This window comes from Vanessa tameamea, chromosome 8 (genome assembly GCF_037043105.1).
Source record: "Vanessa tameamea isolate UH-Manoa-2023 chromosome 8, ilVanTame1 primary haplotype, whole genome shotgun sequence".
Classification (NCBI taxonomy): domain Eukaryota; kingdom Metazoa; phylum Arthropoda; class Insecta; order Lepidoptera; family Nymphalidae; genus Vanessa; species Vanessa tameamea.
Genome location: NC_087316.1, coordinates 2,924,311 through 2,950,626, shown reverse-complemented (window position 1 = coordinate 2,950,626; position 26,316 = coordinate 2,924,311). Strand labels below are relative to the sequence as shown.

At 33.5% G+C, this 26,316-nt stretch overlaps 2 protein-coding genes across 4 annotated transcripts in view; both read left to right on the top strand.

Annotated features, from left to right (window-relative positions):
- The window catches only part of LOC113396243 (serine/threonine-protein kinase NLK), a 118,459-nt gene extending 103,895 nt beyond the window's left edge, over positions 1-14,564 (top strand). Inside the window, exons 5-10 of one of the 3 annotated variants that reach the window (XM_026634116.2) lie at positions 6,221-6,389; positions 9,192-9,318; positions 9,731-9,901; positions 11,095-11,314; positions 11,666-11,759; positions 13,938-14,564. In XM_026634116.2, coding sequence (XP_026489901.2) covers positions 6,221-6,389; positions 9,192-9,318; positions 9,731-9,901; positions 11,095-11,314; positions 11,666-11,759; positions 13,938-13,992 — 836 coding nt within the window. In that variant the 3' untranslated portion in view covers positions 13,993-14,564. Of the gene's footprint in view, positions 1-6,220; positions 6,390-9,191; positions 9,319-9,730; positions 9,902-11,094; positions 11,315-11,665; positions 11,802-12,702; positions 13,158-13,937 lie in introns of those variants that run through there. The other 2 variants (XM_064215471.1, XM_064215470.1) reach the window with 2 other exon arrangements.
- A 6,291-nt stretch (positions 14,565-20,855) lies between these two features.
- On the top strand, positions 20,856-25,803 carry LOC113396277 (lymphocyte antigen 75). The gene is made up of 5 exons (XM_026634160.2): positions 20,856-20,963; positions 21,904-22,179; positions 22,937-23,110; positions 24,138-24,398; positions 25,600-25,803. The coding sequence occupies exons 1-5, from the start codon at positions 20,912-20,914 to the stop codon at positions 25,782-25,784; spliced, it is 948 nt and encodes a 315-aa protein (XP_026489945.2). The 5' UTR covers positions 20,856-20,911; the 3' UTR covers positions 25,785-25,803.
- Positions 25,804-26,316: the final 513 nt, after the last annotated feature.

The window sequence follows — 26,316 nt, the reverse complement described above, 5'->3', positions numbered from 1 at the left end:
GACAGCGTCCCGCGACTATCTAAAAATTATGTGCCTACATTACTTCGTTAATAAAGGTAATTGAAATGACAAATTGCAAAACATCGTCCAAATTACTCAATAAATAGACTGATTTAAATAATGATTCTATAAATTGTTGATAGAGATAGGTAACGTTACATCAAGTTTAATAACCCTAGTAGATAAGTAAAATGTTCAAAATGTCTTGTCAGTGATTGTAAATTTTAACCGTTTAAGTTTAAAGTATCTTTCGCATCGCGGTTTGAAATGTCCCATCACGTCGATGCAACATTTACACTCGTATATTTGTGCACGCACCAACAGTTTCCGTTGATCGTTTCGGTCTCGTCGATAGCACCGAGCTAGGTATCTACGTAGGTATGCTAATGTTGCTCGTTCGATATTAATAATGTATGCGCTGTCCGTTCGGTCGCAACTCGTAAGCCATCGCTCCACCGATGGTTTCGTCTTTTATAATATTCGGGTACTTGGAAGGTATTTTGATCCTTGAATACCTAATATACAATTAGGGTCATATATAATTATACATTGTCTGTTGTATCAATGTTCTTGCTTTGATTTGTAACTTTTTATTATTATTATTAATAAGATTGTATATAGTATGTGCAACATACTATGGATAAAGATATTCTCATTATTTTAATTTAACTATATAATGGTATTTCGTAAAGTCATTGTTTAATATAAATATGATTTTTTCCCGTTAACAATTCGCCAATTTCGCATCGGTGAGAGTATTATTTTAACTGGTCGGTTTCACATAATTCTAAATTTCAAAATTGTTAAATAAGGCCAGTTAGTTAAAGAGGCTTAATTAATTTTGTTTATCCAACGAAACGAAGAGATATAATCGCAGAGCCTGTGCGGCGGTAACGAGCGAAATTATGGAAATGCGGCCGCGGCCGGCGTCCCGGTCTTTTGCGACTCGTGTGTAGCTAGCGTTATTTATGTACTAGATTTTTTTACCCAGGAAATCTCTGCGCGGTCCTCAGTATAAGCTACTAGGGGTTTATTGTGATAAATGGTCACGGTAAGCAAGAACACTTTTCAAGTGCCTCACCGGCGTAAATAAAAATATCAATTACGTCTCGGCTGATGCTTGGAATACTAAATAGAGTAGGTCGTTGGGTATCGTATTTATTGCTTAAACGAGTTTGTGATTTACTGTTTTAATTTAATGGAAATATGTCGTAGTCATTTTAGCATTGATACCTACAAATATATAATTTTTTAGAATCTTTTAAAATCAATCTGGTTATTAGGATTTTGCTTCGTCGTTAGATGTTAAAATTTTAACCGTCATACGCTATTATACCTACCGGGATCTCGCTAATGGAATTTATTCCTATACGTCAGCGTATTTGTCGGTACGATAAATAAAACGTCTTGTATTAGTTACATAAAATCTCAAGACGTCGAAGATATTATACATGTAGTGCTTTGAAGTCTTTTCTATCACCTTACTGTGACTCTAACTTATTTAAGAAGTCGTCTATGCTGACACAGACTAAAAATCTTATTATTTTTTATTACATCATTCTTCATATTGTATCCATTTGTGTGTAAACTTGCTTTGCAGTCGTAAGTATAAGAATATGAATAATTTATGATCAATTTGAGAATTAAATACCCCTTGTGTAATTCCTTGACGATTGACGTCCCGAGGTATATCTGATGATGTTTAATATTCTATGTTAGTCTAAATCCATGGCGTCCGATGTTTTATCTTGACATTTCATTGAACTGTAGTCATCTGTAGCGATTTTGGTTGATAAATAATTGTGAATACAAAACTTTCAATGTAAATTAAATAGTATAAATCATTTCACGGCCAATGTAGTCGACACAGGAAAATGTTATGGTTATAAACTATTTAAAATATTACCTTTATCATATTAAATATATAATAAGACTGTAAAGGACGATCAGAACATCATTGCGCAACTGTAAAACGTCCCATTTCGGAGCGGTCACCCTAACGGTGCCCGGTGATGCATCCTCACCGTGAGAGCGATGCACGAGCAAGCAATGTTGTTTGCTGCCAGTGCGTGAGAAAACATCACACCCCGTACTGTTATTCCTTGTGCGATACATATTACATTCGGGTTGCATTTCGTCTTAAATCTATACCAGTGATGAATCGATGCTTGGACAATTATTGTTTATATCGTTGTAGTCTAAAACAACCATGCGATTTAAAAAGTTTCATTTTGTGAATGGTAAATGTTTCGCAACTGTAATTATGAAATAAATGATGACCTTTTTCATCATATACATTTATCTAACTGATAATTTTATGTTGAACGTTGTTTTTTAATCAATACGTATAATTTTTCAATTGTAACCTTTAAGTTTTATTTTTATGCCGTTATATTTTTGTTATTAGCGTTATAATGAATCTTCTGTAGCGGTTTATTTCCTTAAATTTTTTCTAAGAAACAATGGCTTGCAAACTTAAAAACACGTCTAGAGCTTCTTTATAACCAAATCAATTATATTAATCATCTCAATTAAACCGCTGAACTAATCGAAATGGAATGTGTCTTAGATGTAGGCCGAGCCCTGGATAACATAAGCGTTATAAATCAAATTCGAGATTGAGTCCTAATAAATATCTGGAATGATATAATATATCGGTCGGGGAGTAATACTTAAATATAAGTAAATGAAGTTGTAAAATGTAATTAGTATCACGTTGACCGTAGTCAAATGAGTTTAGCGCTTTGTCCGCGCAAGGAGCGAGGACTACTGAGCGTCGCGCTCGGGTGCGCGGGCGACGACCTGTGCTCAACTCTTGGATGAAGTTTTACAAATATTTATAATATTTGCAATGTCAAATAATAACTTTTTGAATGAAATAATAGAGGCACCGTAGATTGCCACCACATTTTCAATAGATTTTTTTAAATATTAAATGTAGTCATTTAATATTAAAAATTAGAATCATTCATTCTGAAATACATAATAACGATTTCACATATAAATGTTGTGTACGGGGTGTTCAGTTAAATAATAATCTGTCTTATCTTCTTCTTTTAAATGTCGAATTAATGAAAGAGAGAAATCACTGTTTAACTTATAAGTTAGACCGTATGACTTAAAGTAGTAAATAAACTGTTGTATTAAATGTTATTTATGTTATTGGCCTTTGTCAATTCAATGCCTTGTATGAGTTTTACTCGGAAGTAGGGTTTATTGCAAGCCAATCTGTATAGGCACCCACTTATTATCCGCCAAATATCAATCATTCAGTATTTTTGTGTTCCGGTTTAAAGAAAGAGAGCTTAACTACAGACATAAGGGACATAACATCTTAGTTCTCAAGGTTAATTGCGCATCGGTGTTGTATGGAATGGTTAATATTATTTACGGCGCCAATTTTTATAAGCCATTTCGACCAATTACCATCAGGTAGCTCATTTTCCTATTATATAAAACAAAAAGAATTTATAGAGGCTTTTCTAAACTGTATTCCGGCACGGAAATGTGCATTTATAAATGTGTTCATATGTTGCAGTGTACTGTGCCTCGCATGTCCCGTTAGACTAATCGTCAGCTTTAATATTATGGACTTTGACTGACGTAAAACGTTAAGACTCCTACCATACATAACTCCTCCGGCTAATGTTTCAAGGTATCGTGAGTCACAAGGCAATTGAAGAACAGTATACCAGACTCTCAGAGCTCGTAGTCATTGTTCAGTTCCATATCTATGTAAATTGTAACGATATATTTTACGTACAGCTAAGAACTTTTGACATAATATTTTTATTACGAACTAATTATTTTTAATATATATATTTTATTTTTTTCATTTTCAATTATTTATTTAGATTTCGAAAACGATCTCATAATACATAATTCGTTCAGTATGTTAATTTACTAACTCATTTATATTAAGCTAATCCTACATTGTTCTAGTTAGAATTAACACAGTTGTAATATTAATTATAATTCGATATAATTTACTTGTTATTGAATTAGTATTTCAAGCCAAATGTTTACACCTGTATGACGTCACAGCACGATTTGTGTATCCTGTTAAAATTGTTATAATAAGGGCTTAGTGTAGTCTTGTAACTTTCTAAATAAAACATAAAATGTCTATTTGCAAGGTATTGGTAATAATATTTATATTTTCAAATAAAATGTGATACTTCTGTTGGAAATGGATACGAGGCCAAAGGTTCGAATTTGAGACTTTTAGATCGCTAGGCGATTTGCTGACGTAGAACTATAGGGCTTGTTCCGGGAATAATTATTTCTACTAAATATAATTATACGTAGAGTATATGTAACACATTATTAATTTATTACATTTAAATATTATATACATTTTTATGAATCGATTTTGTAGAAGCGTGTTATCGGTTAAGATTTCAATACGAATGAAAGAATATTGTTACGAAATTACATTTTATTTTCACGTTAAATTTGAAAATGAGGAGTTTGTCGTCAGGTACACGAAAATATTACTTCCTTTGGGAAATTAAACTCGGGAGGTGGTGAAGTGTTGTTAATTTGTTTTGACGTGGCATCCAGCCCGCTTCGTACGGTTCAGCGGTGACGCGTACGCGTTCCTGCGGGATGGCGCGGATGTCTGACGCTCCGCCTACCGTCTTAAAATCGCAAACATTTTCACTATATGTCCACGAAAATGTATTGCGAAATTTCTAACATTCTTTAACATTTCTGTTCTTCGCTATAACAGCAGGTATTTGTAATCTATACTAATATTATAAATGCGAAAGTAACTTTGTCTGTCTGTTTGTCTGTTGCTCTTTAATTTTTATTACAATTTAATTAAATTTAGGATGAAGTAAGTTTGAACTCCAAGAAAGGACATAATATGCTACTTCTTTATCCCTCATACCTGACGACCAAATCCTAAAACAACGAATATCAACCAGTAGGCATTATATATGTATATTTTCATTATCATCATATTATTAGTACAATTTTTATTATGAATATAAAAATATTTACTAAAAGTCCAGTAGTTAATTATTTTATTTACAGAGTTTTATATCACGCTTTATCAAACCACATGCTTTCAAATAACAAAAATGATAAGAATCACAGACTGCGGCTGTTAAAAAGAATCTACGTTCGTGGTATCTATAATTTATGACTTGGAAATCTGGCGCCGGTTGGAAGTAGCCTCATATATCCTAACTCAAATCTTTCTTACATGTAGTCTTGGGGAAAACTGTATAACTGTACGGAACTTTATGTTTCCCTGGTACATTGAGATTCTGGTAATGACCGGCGGAAAGCGGATCGAACTGGATTTGGATAATATGATGAAATTGTTTTTTTTGTTTATTAACTCTGAGTAGGATCGGATTTAAACCGGTTCCTAACAATTCAGACTCATTTAAATTGTTGATGATGAGTAAAGTGAACAATGACGTTTATGATACATGTCAATATTCAATGTGATATTAAAACAATTGCAAGACGATTGTTTTAATATCCCTGTGAAGTAAATTGCGATGTTAACAATTTCAATTAATTCAAAAGACCGTAAAGTTCTGTCACTAGAATTTTCTTATTGTATGCCTTTTATTGTTAAATCTCCTTTGTCTTTTTCATATCTGTTCAGTTTTTGGTTCGTCTATTAAAGTGTTAAATGAAATAATAGTAATAATAAATATTGGACAACATCACATACATTACTTTGATCCCAATGTAATTAGATAAAGCACTTGTGTTATGGAAATCAGAAGTAACGACGGTACCACAAACACTCAGACCCAAGACAACATAGAAAACTAATGACCTTTTTTACATCGACTCGGCCGGGAATCCAACCCGGGACCTCGGAGTGGCGTACCCATGAAAACCGGTGTACACACTACTCGACCACGGTGGTCGTTTAAATGAAATCTTATTTACTATTTCCTAAACCTGCAATATTTGGTCACTTCAGTTGTTCATGCAATATTATATGTGAAGTTAACATTTTGTATGTGATAGTTTAAATTTATTTGAAATTACTTAATAACTAATACCAAAAATCATTTGAGATTAATTTCAGCTACAATGTCTAAAAGTGGAACCATTTCAAAAAATAGTTTTTTTGTTTTGTAAATACCCTTTAAATATATAAAAACTGGGTATGTATGTACATAACATGATCGACTTTTTGACGAAAAATTAAGTATTTTTTTTAATAAATATAATATTTTGTTACCAGGGTTAAAATATCTTCACTCAGCTCGAATCCTTCACCGAGACATTAAGCCAGGCAATCTGCTCGTAAATAGCAACTGTGTGCTCAAGATATGTGACTTCGGTCTCGCCAGAGTAGAGGAGCCAGACGCCACGAAGAACATGACCCAGGAAGTCGTCACGCAGTACTATAGGTTAGTAAAGGAGCCGTAACGTAATGGTCGTAAATGTGATATAGTTGCTCTCGCATAGCGGTGTGTTCTGTCGTTTTTTTGGCATATTTTCAACTTATAACTTTGTCGAATTTATCGAAAACTTTGTTTTAAATAGTACCTACCTATAGTATTGAAAGCAATACATACACTTATTGAAGGATGTTTTTTTAATGGTCAATTAATTATATTAATAATTCTGATAGATATTAATTATGATAAATTTTATTTCATTTTCTTTGAACTCATTTAGATAAGTTAAATTATGCAAATCGATTCCATGAATAGATGAAGTGATAAATAATCGTGATATGTACGTAATAACCTCTATTATGTAGGTGATAGAGTTCAATTCATGAAACGTAAAAATAAATACAAGAAATATGTTAAGGATATACACAATTCAATAAGTTCTAGATAGGAAAATTTGTTGGGATTTACCAATAATTAGTAGATTTTCATAAGGTAAATGTTTACCGAGTTATTTGTAGTTAACATTATAAATGTTACCTAAGCAATTAAAACCTAACCAAATAAAATAACATCGATATATAGCTTTATTTTTACCATAACTCGATTGAATCAATTGTCATTATTGTTTAATATATAGTTAACATCATTTTTTATTGAAATCAAACATCGATAAAGATAATTGGGCATAACGATTTATTTATATAACAATTGGTCCAGTCGACTTACATAAATCGTAGTGAAAACCATTGTATTGCCTTCGAAGAATGGTTGTTCGTTACTCGAATAAATATAAAGTGACATCATCTTAAGCGGTGCAGTTGCAGTCAAGTGCATCCATCAATGCCATCAACATTTATACCCTGTTCAAGTTAGCTTGATCTTTTTGACGGACCTGCTAGTGATGAGAAACAGAAAATATAATATATATAACAGTCGATGGAACGATGGAATGCGTAATTCAAATTAGATTTATTATTTTTTTTAACTTATTTTTCTAAAAAGAATTATACCAGCTAAAGAGACCTCAAACACTAGCCAAAGAGACCCCATTCAAAAGGACCCCCGTTCGTAACAATAACTTAACAATGATCTTTAATAAGGATTTTTGTAATCGATATTTGTAGCAGTTACTGCCTGCTATTCGCGTCCCTACCGTCCGACCGATGTAACATTGTACAAGCGTCTATTATTTTCAGTGTTTCTGTTTAAATTTTTACTTTGAAGCAATAATATATAATAGGAAAAGCCTTAAAATTTTCGGATAACGCTTGAATTTTTAGGAACTTTTGTATTATATGTATTTTTTAAAATATTTTTACAATTTTTAAAATTATTAAATTAAGAGAATATGTTCGTCATTGCAAAGTTATGTCAATCAGAAAAATTTACATCTGTCAAAATTTATGCAGCTTTGAGTTATCAAGATCATGTGATTACAAATAAATTCGTAAGAAGCGAGTTAGTATTTTGGCACCGCTTTGCAGTTCGTCTTAAGCATAACAAGCGCCCGGTGCAGTGTTCTGGCGTTCTTCCTTCCCCAATGAATATTTTTAAGACACCATCTGGGCTCGGTTGCAGACTTGACTATTAACGGCAAGGCTTCAAATGCGCGGCACCCGGGTTTAGGCACGTCCTGTACTCTAGTTTAAGACGGGCCTGCCGCTTTACAGCCTAGCGTATATAGTGACTGCAACTTTTGCTCAAACCCAAAGCAAGTGCATTTGGGTGTAAAATTGAAGATAAACGATTCGCTTTTAATCCTATAGCGCCCACTGAGTAAATAAACATTTCAAAAAGGAACTTTAATTTTGACATAAATTACTTTGAAGTTTATCGATTCACACCTATTAAATTATAATATAATAATATAATTAATATTATAATTATATTTTAATTATTATTTTTATTTATATTGATAGGTGTTAAAAAAACCTTGATATTTATCAAGGGTTTTTTTTTATCAATTATCTTAAACACTACAATCGATTATTAAAAATTCAACGTCTTGATATTATAAAATTGCTTAATGCATGACCTTTGCTCCGCTGACCGCGGTTTTGAAAGTAGGCCACGGCTAGCTCATCTTACTTTACGCGGTTAGTGCATAATATATTTGTAAGTCGTGATTTCTATCTTTGCATAACGGCGTCTTGAACGTTCAACTCGAATCGTATTTTGATTTATAACAACGATCAACTTTTGTTGTTATTTCATTTTTGTTTTCATGCTTAGGACTAGTCCGCAATGCGAATTTTTCTCATGTAATACTAGTAAGCATATGTATGTATGTTTACGCACGCGCGATTTGAAATTCGCGCAGTAAAAATCTGGTTGGATAAAAATTTGACGTGAACGGGTTTAGAATCGGAGTAAAATCTATTTAGAAGCTACATATTTCGCAATCTTGGACAATGTGTGTATGATTCGAACCGGCCGTGACTTTATTATCATTTTAATATAATTTAATTTTATTTAACATTAAAACATTTTAATGAACAATAAAAATGTAAGAAACATTTTATTACATTGATTTCTACCCGAATCATATCTAATTTATTTAATAGTTATATTTTTCAATTATATTAGGTACAATTGTTATTGTTAATAATTAATAATAATTACTATTTATTAATACGTTTCGTTCTTGTAATTAGTTGTGAGAAACTTTTTTTTCTCAATGCCGCCGACATTTACAATTAAATAAATGTTAGAAAATTTAATAGCATGTTTTCATGATTTTTTGTAAATTAATTTTACGATATGTACGTAATATACTATATTATACGTAATACGTTGATTTCGTGATTATAGGGCGCCGGAAATCTTGATGGGCGCGAACCACTACACTGCCGCGGTGGACGTGTGGTCTGTGGGCTGCATATTCGGCGAGCTGCTCGGTCGACGCATACTGTTTCAAGCTCAGAGTCCCGTGCAGCAGGTATCTATAGATTTATTCGAGTATTGTTATATAAATAGTAAATATAACATATAAAATGGTTGGCAAATAAGCATAAGCACCTTCTCATTGGATAGAAGTGAAGCAATGTTTTGTCGTCTAGTATGTGATAATTAGAAGTCCTAAAGAGTAACGTCTCATTCGTAATGTAATGTACAAATATAAATTCATACTGGTTTATTTTTTTCAGCTACAACCGGAGTATCATTTTAAGCATTAATGTTCGCTTAGCAGTAGAATATATTGTAACTACATTTACTCTAGGGAACTAAGGAACCAATTCCTAACATTTTTTTCTTTCTTCAAATCTTTTTCTCGAAAATCAAATCTCGGAGTTATAACAACAATTTATAAAACATCTTCATCATCTCATAGGAGTATCACGTTATTTCAGCTGGAGCTAATAACCGAGCTGCTAGGCACTCCGTCGCTGGAGGACATGCGATACGCGTGCGCGGGCGCGCGTGCGCACATGCTGCGCCGCGCGCCGCGACCACCCGCGCTCGCCGCTCTCTACACGCTCTCCGTGCAAGCCACGCACGAAGCGGTGCACTTGTTGGCACAGGTGAGTTTACTTACTCCCGTTTTAGGTGCCACCAAACTTTTAGTGATATTAGAGTGTGAGTTTTATGTTTGTGCAGTGTATTTGCAAGTCTTTTACAATAAATGAGAATTTATAAGTATTTCGATATAAGTTAAATTCAACGCAAGAGCGAGTAGGCTAGATGCAAATACCATTAAACTTTCGAAACGCACTGTACATTATTAACAGATAAAATAACTACCGGTCTGTTACGTTTGTATTACTAATTGCTGAGCCAATTTTGATAATATTACTTATGGGGGTAATTTTATTTGAAAATTTGTATTTGCGGTCTTTCATATGTGAATTTCAATTATTAAAATTAATTGCCAGTACACGTGCTACTATCGCACATGATAGATTGTTCTCGAAATATAATATAAATTCTAAAACGTGATACAGCAGACATTCGTACCTGTTCCATTGTTCATGTGTATATCAAAACACGCGACTCAGTGTACGCGACAAGCGCACGTTTTGAAATCGGACACGTTTTACGTTGTCTTACTGTCAATTTCAAACTTTAATAATGTTTTTTAGTATAGAATTGTATAAAAATAATTTTCCTCCTCGAACGTACAGTGTAGAAATATTAATTTAGTCAGACAAAGAGCTATTTTATCGCAGGTTATTAAATCGGTTCTTACTTTAATTGCGAATCTTTTATGTGACATTCGGTAAGATTTCCTATTCAGACTCCATTTATCAACTTTATCATTTGGTTGATCAATGCTATTGTAAATTTTAATTCATTTATTCAATGTAGAAGCTTAAGCACTTAGGTAATAATAATAACGAAAAAAACTAGATCCGGTTCCGAAACGAAACTGCGAAGAAAGAAAAAATTAATAATACTTAAATATAATTACTGTAACACGTCAGATAAGAAAGGAGGCCACTTTTTGATAGATTCTTAATATTCAAAAGAATGCTTACCATTTTTTTCCAAGTTTTCGCAAGAAAAACTAGACTTAATACTCAATATGAAATTAATTACACGGCTATACCATCTTAACATAAAAAACCCCTAAATTTCTATCGCCGTATTCTCAGATTTTTTGGGGCATTTCTCTCTGAACCTTGTGTTAGATAAAATCAATAAATAACACTTCTGTAGTCTGAATAAAATTTGACTTGATACCGAAAGTAATAATAAATACCATTCTGAATTCCAGATGCTGGTCTTTGATCCGGCCAAACGTATATCTGTCGTGGATGCCCTCGCCCACCCGTACCTGGAGGAAGGTCGCCTGCGTTACCATTCGTGCATGTGTAAATGTTGCTACAGCGCGCCCCCCGCAGCGCGACACTACTCGCCGGACCTGGAGCCCGTCGCGCCCCACGCCTTCCACGACGGCTGGGAGAGGAAACTTACTTCGGTTCATCAGGTTAAAGGTAACGTTCAAGGATTTTTGGAAACATTTTATCAATTGCAAGTGTCTAGTGTATAGAATTCGCCGTTGTAACGAATGTTCTGGATTAAAATCCAACCAAGAAACGCCATTTTTTCCAAGTAAGGTAAAATCACCTCTGCCAAATCGGATTCGTCCTAATGAATTTAACATATATTTTTTCAAACATAAAAAAATTCTAACTTTTACGATGAAGCCTTTTCTTAAAATTTGGCGCAAAGTTACATTAAAATGCCTTTTTATATTTTTATAAAGAACATTATAAATAAAATAAAGTCTAGTAGAAATTAAGATACTAAAAAAATACTAATTTCATTACTACTTAAATCCGCAGAAGAGATCCACAAGTTCATAGCTGAACAACTTCAAACCTCGCGGGTTCCGCTCTGCATCAACCCGCAGTCTGCGGCGTTCAAGAGCTTCGCAAGGTAAGGCGCCGCCCGCAACCCACCGCAACCAACCGACACTAGGTGATTTCTTTGCGATATAACCTATTGCCCCCTGGACTATGGCCGACAGACAACGTTTCACTCATAAATATCAACGTCGAACTTATATACCAAATGTAGATAAGAATTAGTGTTAAGGCTATATGTCTTTGTTCGATATGATGAAAAAATGTTGACGTTCGGCCACAGTCGGGCGGCACCATACGCTGAGCTATATAGCGACCACCCCGCACCCATATTCGGCCACGCTATTTAAATGGTGACGTGTGGACAACACAGCCTCAGTCATTACTTAAGGCGAATTGTTTTATGTGACCCAATAATTGTATGTACTTTTGTAATGGTTTTGTAAAAGTTTTGATTGTTAAATAATATATGATTCCAGATAGTAAGTATTGTATATATTGTTTCGTTTTGTTGTTAAAGTTAAATAAAAGTTGTCTGCACGTCTTGTTAACGATAATAAAATAGACTAAAGCAAATGATCATCACAACTATGTGTGGCACATTAGAGCCTTGTGTTCTCGTAATATGTGCGTGTTTGACCGCATCGTAATCCCTATTTAGTACCGAAAAAAATACTATACATGGTGGTCGCAAAAGTAAGCCTATGTCGAGATCCTCCCCCTCTCTTTCCCCCTTTCCGAAACCGCCTTCCGTAGTTGTTTTGCAGCGTAGGTAAAAATACCTTATTTACCTTTTGTATTTTAACACGACGCGCCTTCGGGCCGATTTTGCAAGCCCGATTTGTGCATGGGTTTTAATTTTTTTTCATCTATTTTCTTTGATCCGCTTCCGAGCGATAGTTCTCCACCACCGCAGTTCAAGCGACATCAACCCTCTTGAAATGGTGGTTCGCGTTTGTATTAGACGAGAGAGTAGACGTAATAACGTTTTGCTTTTTTTTCTGTGTTCGCGGCAGCCGTAGAGCCAGTTCGAAAGCAAAAGTTTGTTCCCCTTTCAAGACTGCGGCAAAAATTCTGCTGTTGTCGCCCGTGATATTTCTGTGCGCTGCCTAGCGCGCCCCCCCAGTAAGCGCCCGCACGCCCTTGTGTTGTCCATCTATATGTGTACGCGAACGCCGTTCGACAAGGCACTTTTATGTTCTCGAATAATTTATCTACCCAACTTTAAAAAAAATACCTCTTCGGAATTCAAAAATTTGGGGTAGATTAGCGATCAATTTTAAAATTGTAACGAGTGTTGCCTTCGCGAACGGACGTCGTTCGTAATTTCAAAAGGGTTGATCGTTGGATAGTCTCCGCTCCGCACCGGTTCGGTTGCAATGCATGAGGAATACGACTTCACGATACGATCGTTTGCGATTATGCATCTTCTATAACGATTCGGATGCCCACATTCTTTCAACGTTATATCACTATTTATATAAGTCATAAATTTTCAAAAACATTCAAACTAAGTCATTAATAATCTTTGCATTGAATGTACAAAAAAATTGAAAAAAAGAATCGTAGTCACAGAATAAAATGCGAGACTTCATCAGACAAAAGATTTATTAAATATATAATGGTTGTTAGCAATGTGGGTACGAAAAATAGGAAAAGAAAAAAGTTCGAATCGCGCAACGAAACAGTTCCAAATACTAAGGGTTGAATGCAAATATCAGATATGGGAGAAAATATCTAATTATATCTGCAGATTGTTTACAATTGAAACTGTTTTCGAAGACATTATACCTATCCTACGAAACTATGTATGGCTTTTCAATATTGCACCTTATCGTTAAACGTTTACGTTTGAAATTCGCAAACAGTTTCAGTTTATATCCTTTATCCTGGTATTTAGTGCATGCGTAGTCAGTGAGAACAGTGCCAAGCACTCGGTTGTGGTGATATTGTGTTTACACTTCATAAAAGTAGTTAAAAATGTAGTTTGATTTGTGATGCAGTTTTGCTGATAAGTCTTTTATTATCATAGACGAAAATTTTAAATTCAGATATCTTTCGATTCATGCATGGTCAAATATAAGTTCTGTGTTGGATTGAAACGAATATGATACACATTTTGAATGCTCAAAATTGGGGTTTGCATGATAAAAATCGATTTCCGTAACGACGTACGAAGTCCAGCACAGATCTCGTGGCGTGGGTGTCGGTGTCGCACGCAGGACGACGTCTAACCGCGCATACCTTTCAGCTCGACCGTCGCGCACCCCTCGGAGCTGCCGCCGTCGCCGCACCAGTGGGAATGACGCGAGTCCAAGCGCGGCTTCGACAAGCGACGCGCCGTATACAACGACACGCGATAACCGACGTTATATTCTAGCACGTAGCGCTCAATATTCCATGCCCGATGTAGCTATTTGTTTAAGGTCGCTTCTGATTTCAAGGTACCAGTGCAGACCAAGTGCTGTGGTATGATGATTATTGTACTCATTAAAATGGAGGTAGAAACATCTTGCTTATAAAGTTTATTAATACATTGTAACAATGCTTTCTGTTAACGCATTTCATATACGTATGTGTATCAGTAAATCGATAATAATCGTCTTTAATTTGAAGAAAATACTGGTTGAGGCTCACTTTAGATATTTGAAAGGATGAACGTAGCATCTTGATGTGCGTGTGACATATTATTGTCATGTTTCGCTCGGTGTGACCATAGCTTTACAATAGACGATGTATATTTCATGTGAATTATATTATTCGCATTAAGTGCGTCACTGGACGAACATTACGACTTGCTTAATACTTATCTCGATTAATCGATTATTTGACATCGACAGATATCGACAGTTTGATAGTCGATTCACCTTTCAAAACGATTACTATAACGAAATCGAGCAATATATGTCCGCATGACTACATATTTAGTCAAGAGGAAAATACAAAAAGTAAGCATTATTATGATTGTATTGTTTTTCCAATTCGAATCGACAATCGAACTTTAACAGAGATCTCGCTGAGGTATCTCAACTCGATTTGACGATATAAATCCAAGTGACGAGTCATAATCGTAATATCACGATTCATTCGATATTCGATCGGCGAATAAGTCGCCCTGCAATATTTGAACCGCATAAATTGAAATACATTCTTAGGTTCCGTTAATTTTGATCGACGATTATAATCGATTTAAGACCTATATTCATTAGTGAGATGTGATATAATTTTAACTAAAACTTCTACATTACCATGGTCAAAATTGAAATAGTAAAAGGTTTCCAAAATGAAAACATATGGGGGTTATAAGAATTCACTGTCCACTATGACAATGAGTTTGAATCCGTTTTCGATTGGACGTTGTAACTTTGGAGTGGAGAACAATTTAAAATAAAAATATATGTATACAAATCGTATAAACATGTCAAATTAAAATATTTTTTCTGATTTGACGCTATAGTTAATTCAAATTAAATAAGACAACAATATATTTTTTTAATCTATACTACAATGTTACAAGATTATGTCAACTGTTTATTGATAACTGACGGACGGCAGGAAGGTATTTTCTCAGCGGACGTTAATGGCTGGGCCTCGCGTTTAAATTTGGATCATATATCTCTGATTCGATAGTTTCACTATCAATGAGATTTATGGTTACTTCTTTTCACTTAAAGATCCTAGCTTGGCCTTGTATTACTTACAATCTTGGAAATAATAATTGAAAACTGACTAATCGTCATCCCGTCAAATCATACATACTTCCAGCTTTATAATAATATGTTAGATATACGTATATATGGCCAATGTGGTTAATGTTTACAAATACGCCAATTACTAGTTTGATTCTATATGTGTCCGATCGCAAGATTCTTAGATCTTTGAAAACACGCGGTGACCATAAAAACGGGATGGATAATATTAATATAATTTCAAACAATTGATTAAATGTGTTTAATAAAAATCACAATCAACATTAGATCACTCCTGATATCAAATGATAAAGCTATGTGCATATGTTTAATTTACTTCGTCTAAACTAATGTACACAGCACTTAATGTTATAGCAAAACTCTTAACAAAAACTTCGAAGAAGAATGATTATTAATTGGCATTAACTTAAATGAGGAAAAATTATAATTATTGTACGAAAATGTGCGATTTGAATAACTTGAAACGTATAAAAATAGCTACCAATTTTAATGTGTACTGTTTCGATTCTTAGGTTAGGTTAAGGCTACGGTTAGTTTGTGAATATAGCCTTAAGTTGTACCGGCTTGGGAAGATAATTATAGCAAAGGAAACGATGGAATTCTAGCTCATGTTATATTACAATGTATAGATTAGCAGATGTTCCATCTCTGTCTGTTCTTATATAAAAATAACCCTGTGCGTGAAAGAGATAGATGATACAAACGTTGACATAGGTTAAGAGATAAAACATCGTAATATAACGCGAGCCAGATTTGATACAACGAAAGAATCGCAGATTAACGTTAAAGGTAATGCGAAAGATTTGTTAAAAAACTTGATGTGATGTTCAATGTAACCGATTGCTTTATATGTAGGTAGGTATAGATATACATTCGAGGATTTGTCACATCTAAACGACCAAGCGGAGCTTAAGTGTAATTCTTTGGAAGCAGTAACGCTACGGTCGAAATTTGCAAAGAATAGCGACCTAAGATATAAACGAAGCCAAATGGAACATACTGTCGCTTGTCCGCTCAGGTGTGACCGATTCCTTATATTTGCGATTCTATGTAGTATACGCGTGTGTGTGCCTGACTGTATGGACATTGCAAGCAATAAACGTTGCAATATAATATAGCGGTATTGCATTAATTTTATCGATCAATTTAATATGTTTTTTTTTTTTTTGTGTTCTTTGTCTATTTGAAGCCTCGTACAGATTTCGGCTTCGTACTTAACTTAGATCGCAGTCTCGTGCCAATTCTGGAATCTCGACAGACCGCAGTCTGTACGGAGCTTTACTTTTATAATAAGCTTACTCTATACACCATTGTATGTAACATTGACTGAACATTTTTACGTAGTTAGGTTAGATTAGAATTTATTAAAAAATACCCGAAACACAAGGAAATAGTGAGGAAAAAGTATGTTACTATCTGCGCCGTAGTTTATATTATTGTATAGTGATGTAACTTTAACTGATACATATTGAATTCAAGCATTTATAGTGTATTAGACGTATTACATGTAACTGTGTGTTAGTGTGCGTGACACGAGTGTCGAGATACGATATTTTCGTTTATCGATATCGATGTTTCCATTTGTGTTTAATTTAGTATACGTTCTGCATCACGCTGCTAACATAATATAGCATAGGGGAAACTGTGTGCATGTCAAGAGACGTAGCCTTAAAACTAGTTCAAAGCTATATAAAATATAATTAAAAAAAAATTAATAAAAATATGTAAATAAATGAGTAGTGTTAGTTAGGCTCTTATATCGATTGAGCCCTTGTAATATCCCGCACGATTAGGTTGGCGAGTTTGGTGTACCGTTACAAGGGAAAAGGAACCTTATAGTATTGAACATAAGGATCGGTTTAATCAAATCCGAGATATCGCATGTAACGGTACAATCAAATTCGATTGATGGTACAAAAGGAAGCGTGTCTGCGTTCACTGATAAGTACACGTACTATGATATGATCGATTCAAACATATGTACTATTTACTAGACTATTATTTTTAATATTATATTCAATAGTGAAAATTTATCACTTTATATAAGAACTTTTTGGAACATACTATTTTTTGGCGGCAATTTGAATATGGAACATTATGGCAATACCTTTAATGGAACTGGTATAAAATTCATTTTCAAGAATTCCCTAATACATTGTGAATGAAATATTCCGATCGTCTACTATTCGGAAAGTAAATTGAAAACTGAGAAGTCAACACACATTTGCTTTGCTCATATTCAGTTCTAAACGAAACTCCACCCTCTCTGAACTCTGGTGTCGAACATCTACTAATCTCGATGATATATTTTTGTACACCGTGATTTCGAATTTATCATGATTTTAGTTTGCCGTCTAGTATTTTTCAGATCATTCATAGTGCTTGTACTTACATGCCGTGCGTTCAGACCGCTACGGACCCACCTTGCCTTAACTCAGAAAACTGTCACTGTGATCCGTTAGGTGTAGTTATTTGACTCAATCACACCTCCCGCAGTCAGTGTGACTTGTATAGACAATTGTATCTTTATTATTATACGCTTTCCGATCGCTCCTACATTTGACTGTTTACAAAACGAGAGTCGATGACGTCGTAATTCATACACGATACGTACAGAATAGGCGATTGAATCAAGTGCGAGTAAATATTAAAATGTTAGTTGTTCAATTTCCGATTGTCCAATGTAAATATTTAGCGTCGATCGGCTTTACTTGGTCTCCTGCATCTCATTTTATGTAATATGCGTTTTTCGTTTCCAGACTTTCAGAGATCTCGTATATTTTAAGTTCTAACAAGATCGTTTGAGAAAACGGTTTTTAGTTCTTAAGGCGTCACGCATTTCTGTTCCTTTTTAACGTCAACGCTGATGCACTGACGCATCCGAGAGGTGCGTCTCTTTTACGCTCTTTTGTCCTGTAAATATTAGAAACGCGATAAGATTTTTAATTTCGTATTAATTAAGCATCTGCCCTTATTTGTGTTCTCTAATCAATTATTCGTCTGTTTACTTATAATGAAAATAATTAAAAAAAAAAATACAAAAGAATTGCTCGATCGTAAGACACACGATTCGTTTTAATTTTACTTACCAGTAATGTAAATAGTAGGTATTTTGTGCACTGATAGTCGTGATTAAGGTAAACGTAATTTAGAAATACTATCGGATAGCTGTATCGATTAATATAATGCCCAAAACATGTTCACTCAGTAATACCTCGTGTATTAGGAATGTTTGCTTTGCGATAACGATTCTTATCGACGTTTACGTGTATCATAGTTTTAGTTTATTTGTGTCACGATGGACTCGTTAGGTATTGGGGTTTATTTGAATTATTAAAAATAAAATAAAATAAAATAAAAAAAAACAGAAACTGGACTTTGTAAATATATTTGATACGTGTTTCTGTCGTGTACGAAGTTAGTTGCATTTTACCATTGTTGCAAACTGCCAAAACTAATGTAATGATTTTGTAGCGTCGTGTCCACGGCAACACGGATAATATGCAACCTGTCTCTCAGCAGTTTATAATTTTGTAATGTATACCGACCGTATGTAGACGTTTATCGGTTAACGTTTAATTATTAGAATTAACGTAAGTTAACATAGAATAGATGAAGTGTAAATGTTTAGACTTATCGTTGTTCTGATATATGTTCAGCTCAGTTTATTGCTATCCGCCTTGATGTTCGTTTGAGATAATTCTAAACAGGTCTTGTTCTAAGAAGCGTACACATTTCTTGGAAACTTCTCGATTGATATTGACAAATGCAAAATGCAGATAATAAATACAACCATAGACACTAATGTCAAAGTGACAGTTATGTTCCTAATCAATATGTACGCTTGTTTTTATACAATGGAATAGTGTTAGTATGTATAAATATGTAAAGATTTGTGTCGTGTACGCGCAATAAACTGAACTAAATATGATAGAATGGAAGACAGTTTGTAGTTATCTGTGTAGTCGGTAGTGTAGCGGGCCCCGGCGTAGAGCTGTAACATCCGGGCTCGACACTGTAACAATAAAACTATTGCATAAATATATTTCTGATGTTTTATTTATTATCCTATCCTATTTATATTCTAATAATGTTTATTTAAAGATACACTTGACATATTAACTATTTGTGTACTATGCATTCATTGAAGAGTTTCACATTTTGTCTCTGTGCAATGAAAGACGCACCCTTAACTCAAGTGTATACGCATAAGATGACAAACACGACTACAACATTGTCATTGCAATAAGACAAGTCTAGTCAGATTTAGAGATACGCAATCCGTCCGACCAATCGTGCCCGAAGTTTGCGCAATAAACTCTCCTAGGGTAGTAAGTCGAGTCTGCGAGGTTTTTATATAAGTGTGTACCCTACTTTTTTTCTTACATTTTTGACAAGAATATGTCAAATAATAAAAAAGGAGTATAATTGTCTATGTCTGTATTAAATTGTTTTTTTTTACAGTAGAATTATCTATAATATTTGACAATGCGCCAGGAGGCTATGAATGAGTAGGGCCTGTGTCGGAGAACTGTTATAATAATTACGAGCAGTTAAATAAGTCAGATAACTTGATATACTTAACTATAGGCGATGGTGACTACTTACCATCATGGCCCATTCGCCAGTATGCCTACCTAATAATAAAGGACAGACTGGAAAACAAGAAAATTTATTCGTTTTTATTATATTGTTGTATCACCTACCCGGTTTCTATTTTAAAGTATCATCTTCGGTAGGGTTATTTGAAAGAAAAGGCTAATAATTCATAAATCATTATGTACTTATTATGTAATTCTAAGCATCTTCTGGAATGTTTTCTGGAGGTGCACATTAAAGATTGAATAAATAAATTCATCTCAAAGACAACATTGTATTTTCCTATCCTGGGCTAGGTTTTAAATAAATGCATAATACAAAATATCTAAAATAAACTTTGACCTAAAGTATTGACTTTACTATTTTTTGTGTTTCGTTGACTTTACGTCTAAAATAATACTAAAGCGTTCTGACTCCAGATCGATACTTTTTTAAAGAAATTTTAAAATATGAACCATGTGTGAAATTTGTCCACGCTATAATTAAGTCACATTTGATTGCTCTTACCAACAATTTTATATCATAAACACTCTTGTGTTTTACATTCATATGTACCTACATTTGTTTTGTTTACTAATAACTTATGTTAGTTCAAGTACACCTACATCCACGCACACATACACACAGATATAAAAAAACGCGTTCAAACTTTAAAACAAGAATAGTTAACTTTTAATAATTTTGTTTTGTTAAATTTAAAAAACGATAAATAAAAAAACGTCAAAATATTCCTAGAAATTGTTTGAGTAATAACATTAAATTTGTTATTCTCTCCTTGTTTACATAATTACACAAAACTCGTTTACTCATTATTCACTCAAATTATCTCGTCTGTAAACTAAAATAATAAACTTATCAGACAGATACCTTAGTATGTCCAATTATATAGATGGGATCAGACGTTATTTAATTCAAGATGTCTTGTGTTCAGAAGTGTTTATATATTTTTCTACTTACGTTTATAATTGGTAAGATATACCTTTTCACTATATTTACACACAAATATATAGATCATTATTTATTCAATATTTTTTTTGTCATCAGTTATATTATGTGCCATCATGAACCGATACGTATTAAAGCAGCGTGATGTACTCCAAACCCATTTCAAAAAAGAGAGGAGGATAGCCCAACATTGGAATATATAAAGATTTAAATATTTTTTTTATAAAATTTTGTCTTCCTTTACAAAATCTTTACTTAAATATTCCAAGCATAAAAATTAACATATATGATACTAATTCAAGATCATCAATGAACTTGTGACATAGGTCATGATTATTTATGATATCATCTATAAATTATATTCTGAGAATGTTAAGTGCGATACATTAAAGTAAATTTAATTTAAAACACATTACCATAGTTCTTATTTTAAGCTGATAAACTCAATGTCTTAAATGAAAGGTAAGTAAGTCGAAAATTTTGCAGTTACAAATAATTATCAGCTTACTACAAGTATTAAAAAAAAAATTATCAGCTTGTGTCATATCCGACGAGAACGCATCCTAGGAGTCAATGTTAGTTTAAATATAAAGCATATTAGTTATAATATTAACTGCCTCGTTCGTCAAGTGGATCCTGGGTTTAAGCCCCGAAAAATTCTCAATAGTAGATAGATAATTAAGATGTTGACAGCGTTCACACTACCGAGATACGTACGCGTGAAAAACCGCTGGTCCTTCGATCCTGCGTTCTAGAATTTTCGATCGTGTCGAATTTTTGGTAGTGAGAAAATAGAGAGTGCACCAGTATTTGCATACACGTTTGTACTATGTAAATGCTGCTTTGAGAATGGTCGCAGTGCAATCAGCATCAGGGGAAGGATGACTTTTATTATAGATTCTCCGTCTTTCCAAACTGTTAAATTCTAATACAGTAAATCTTTAAACGTAATTCTTATTACAGAAATTCCTGTCACATATTCAAAACAGTTTCGGACGGATTATGTGTACAACCGGAAAACTGATGCATTTTATAAGTTCCACATCGAGAGTGTTTGGTTTTCACGAGCAGAATCCATTTGCCAGCTCGAGGGAGCCAGCGTGATGATACCAACCTCTGACAACGACGTGTCTCAAGTACATGGCATGTTCAAAGGTTACCCCGATTTGGGAAACTTTGTTTGGATTGGATATGATGGAAAAACTCATGAATCGGCGGAGGAACAACCGTTAATTAATTGTTAGTATTTATTTTAGAGTAAAATATTGTTTACGTATTGTGGATACACATTTCTTCAGTCAGGCAATCGGCATTCAGTTTTCTCGTGTTAATTTGTGCCTATAATTAACTTCCTGCTCGGCTATGAAAAATAAAGTCTATTAGACACTGTGTTTCACGTAAAACTCTGGTACACATACCTTTATCCGCTGACCAAAAGCACTCAACGATGGGGAACGACCAGCAACACTTCATCTTTTTAATGAAAAAAAAAATTGTTATGTTGGTCCGATTGTGATGAAACTTTGATGACTTGTTCTGCGTACGTTGTAAAGTTCTAGATCTAATAAAAGAATATTTTTTTTTGTTTGTCTTTGGATACGAATATTTTATAAAACCTTGCAGTGCCGGGATGAGTGGTTTATTGTATTTGGATTTTGGATTATTATTATTAAAAATAAGGTTTTTTTTTATCAATAAATAGCTGTGACCGATTTACCAGATTCAAATTTAATATAATAGAATTTAAAAAATGCCGTGAGCCAGTAAGCTTTTTCAAAGGAAATTCTGTAGCATGTGTATCCACTAACTGGCATCCAAGTCCAAACCTGCTCAAAGGGAGAAGTTTTATTCCTAACACAGAGTAACGTGGTTAACTATGCTGTTTCGCATCTATAATAATATATGTTATTACAGAAAAGTAAATGGTTTAAGCCTTTATGTAAATAATTGTTACGTAAATAAAAACAACATCGTTATATTTTTACTATTATTTTAGTGGATGATCTTGGTAGCAGAGATATGAGTTTGGTCCGTTACGATAGAGGATGCGATGTTCTGACAAGGGACGGTGAAATCAAGACGTACGAGTGCTACAGAACGCTCCCATTCATCTGCAAAGTTGAAGCTAATCAAGCATATTTTGATAACCGATGCATGGTCTATGGACGAGGTAAGTTAAAAACAAATTGAGAAGCTACTTGGTACAGGTATTTTAATTTATTCGATGTAGAAGTACACTTACTGGTTTATATTAATAGTTAAATTAAAAACTAAACTAAATTAACATACTATGAAGTCCTTAGGTCAGGACTTAAGAAGATCCGGTGACTTAAGAACTTAAGAAAAATTTGTATGTTTGGTTTTGTCTAGATTTGTCTCATCTAACACAAATACATATTCTAAAATATATTTTAACTAGTTGTCGCTCGCGACTTTGTATATATTGGATAGATCGGTGGGGAGAAATATATGTAATATATTAGTTCAGATCGTATTTTTTTAACAAAATAATAGTAAGTATATTAGATGAGTGTATTTTTTATTCATTTATTAAGGATCTCCGACAAAGGACACACTTAAAAGAAGAAAATGTATGTGATTCTTCAATGACAGGAGACCACGTTATGCACACTAAATATTATAAACTAAACGGATTTTAAACAAAAAGAAATGCTACACGGTTGTACTTAATCAATTAAATTGGGATATGCAAAAAATAATCGTTATTTGAGACAATTTTATGCAAATTTGAAATTGAATTTTACAGCAAATAGCATAAAAATTCAAATATGATTTAATACACTATTATTTGTTAAAAAAATCCAATTAAATTCTTATGAGCTATCTGATGTGCGCCATCTATTGAGATTTAATTGAAACATTAACACTTAACATTCTTTACATCAGATCTAAATATTATTAACATTAGTATTTAGTGTCCATTGTTATTTGAGATAAAAAGTACCTACCTACTTTCATGCTGGTTCTACCGGCAGTATCTGAATCCGAACCGGTGGTAGATTTACATACATTGTAATATTGATACATGACGATACAAGAGTACATAAGAGCCTATGTGAATTAGGAATCTTTAAACTTTTACGATTTATAAAAAAAAAATAAGGCACATTTTTTGTACAATCACGAATATTTCTACGAAAGGTTTACCATGTTTTAAATATAAATATTTATTTCAGACTACCAATACTTTGCAAACGTTAGCAGCTGTTACAAAATACCTCGTTTACCGTATTCGTGGGACCAGGCGTATGATGAATGTCGTGCCGAAGGAGCTCACCTGGCCATCCTGAACTCAGACATGGAACGCCAGGTTCTTCGTAACTTCTTGAAATCCACTCCGAGTGTCCCCGGTGCTCAGGCGACTTTCTTCTTTTTCGTTGGCATAAGAGCGCAGAAGAAAATAGACGGTTCTCCGATTGTCTTCAAAACTGTTTTCAGTAAGTATTTTACGTATTTAAATTAAATAACGTGTAATACTCGTATAATTTTTCGGTACCGAGGTTTACGGTATTCGATTTAATGTTTTCTTGCTCTTTGGTACTTGTGTTATAAGAAAGAAAATTTGTACCTAAGTATTTTGTTAATTAGAGTGCATCACAAGTCGAAGCATGAGAGCTGACTTGACTCGGTGGATATAAAACGCTTCTTAACCGATGATCACGAGTTTTTTATCAATTTAGTTGCTTTATAATTCACCTTGTGCTTAAACGTGAAGGAAAATATCGCAAGGGAATCTGGGCGCCAATTCTAATAATAATTTTTTTCAGCCGTTTTCCTATTCTACTAAATCACCGATCCAGGCGCGGCTCGGTCGAAGTATCGTAAATGATGCAAATAATACTTATTTTAGAATTAGATTAGAATATAAATGTACTTATTGTAGAAGTGGCCGTCAGTTACGATTAAGCTGAGATTTATTTTTGTGAGGATTGATAAAAGATAGATCGAAATAGAATCTTTGACGAATCACAACCGTTATAACTTAGTAGAATTATCCCTCTGAACGGTTGAATTTCTGACAAATGACACGATACTCGCATTGGAGCAGCGCGGGGGAGTACAATTCAAGTCTTTTCCATGAGAGAAAATGGGGCGTAGGAGTAGGAAATAAACGGAGAAGTACGTTACTGTATGTACATATTTTAGAAAAATATTATAATATCTAGATTTCTTTATTCAATAAAGTATTACACTTATTTATAATAAAATAAAATAAAACGAATACTATGGAACTGCAATCAAAATCACAATTCGTGATATTGAAATAATTTAGTAGGTACTTTGAATATTTTCTAACCGAACATGAATATTCCATATAGCTGTGTTCCGGTTGATGGGTTGATTGATCAAGCGTGATAAGATACAAAAGAGAAAACATCTTAGATCTCATCGTTGACGGCGTTTTTGGTAGTGTTAGGAGTGATTCCGTCTGCAAGGGGCCATTAACATTCTCTCATCTTAAAGAAATTAAATAAAAAAAAAATAGATTTTATTATACAGAGGTGGCGAAAGTTCAGCCTGATAATAAGTGGTCACCGCCGATCATAGACACTGTCATAAGACATATCAACTATCCCTTACATCGTAAATGCGCCATCAACTTCGAGAACTCAGATGTTAATGATGTGATATTTTCAGATGAAACTTTGGAAGAGGCGGGCTACAGTCACTGGTCTGACAATGAACCAAATAATGCTTTACAAAATGAATACTGCGGAACCATATTCATAGCTGATGGAAAATATAATGACGTTTACTGTGGACATTTCTACGCTTTTATTTGTGAAAGCGAAGTCAAGGAGCTTTCAAAGTCATTCCAATAACTTAAAAATTTATAAAATATGCAATTACTGAAATTATTTTTTTATATTTGTAATAAAATTTGATCATGCATATTTATATATTTTTTGTATATAATTATTTTACTTTAATATGTTTTAGTATTGTATCCATGATTTGTTTACGGCTGAATGAATCACTTAATTTAGATATTTCGATCCGTATGTGTGGTGTAAGTTATTGTTAATAAACCGAATTAACAAATAAATTTATTATTAATATGTTTACGATTTTATTGTTTATATTTTATTCCAAAAAATCAATTTAACAATTCATTTTTCATTCATAGATAATATAAACAAATATTTTTTTTTTATATACACCAGTTTTGTAAATGGTTTAGGAAATGAAAAGTTCCAACGAAATAAATTGTCATACAATTGAAAAAATATCGGCCTTTTTTATAAAAAATGCATAAAAACAATTATAATTTATGCCTCTATCAACTTTTGTAAGTGGTTCGAAAAAAAAAGAATTTTGTTACGTTTAAAAAAGGAACAAAAAGGTAAAATATTA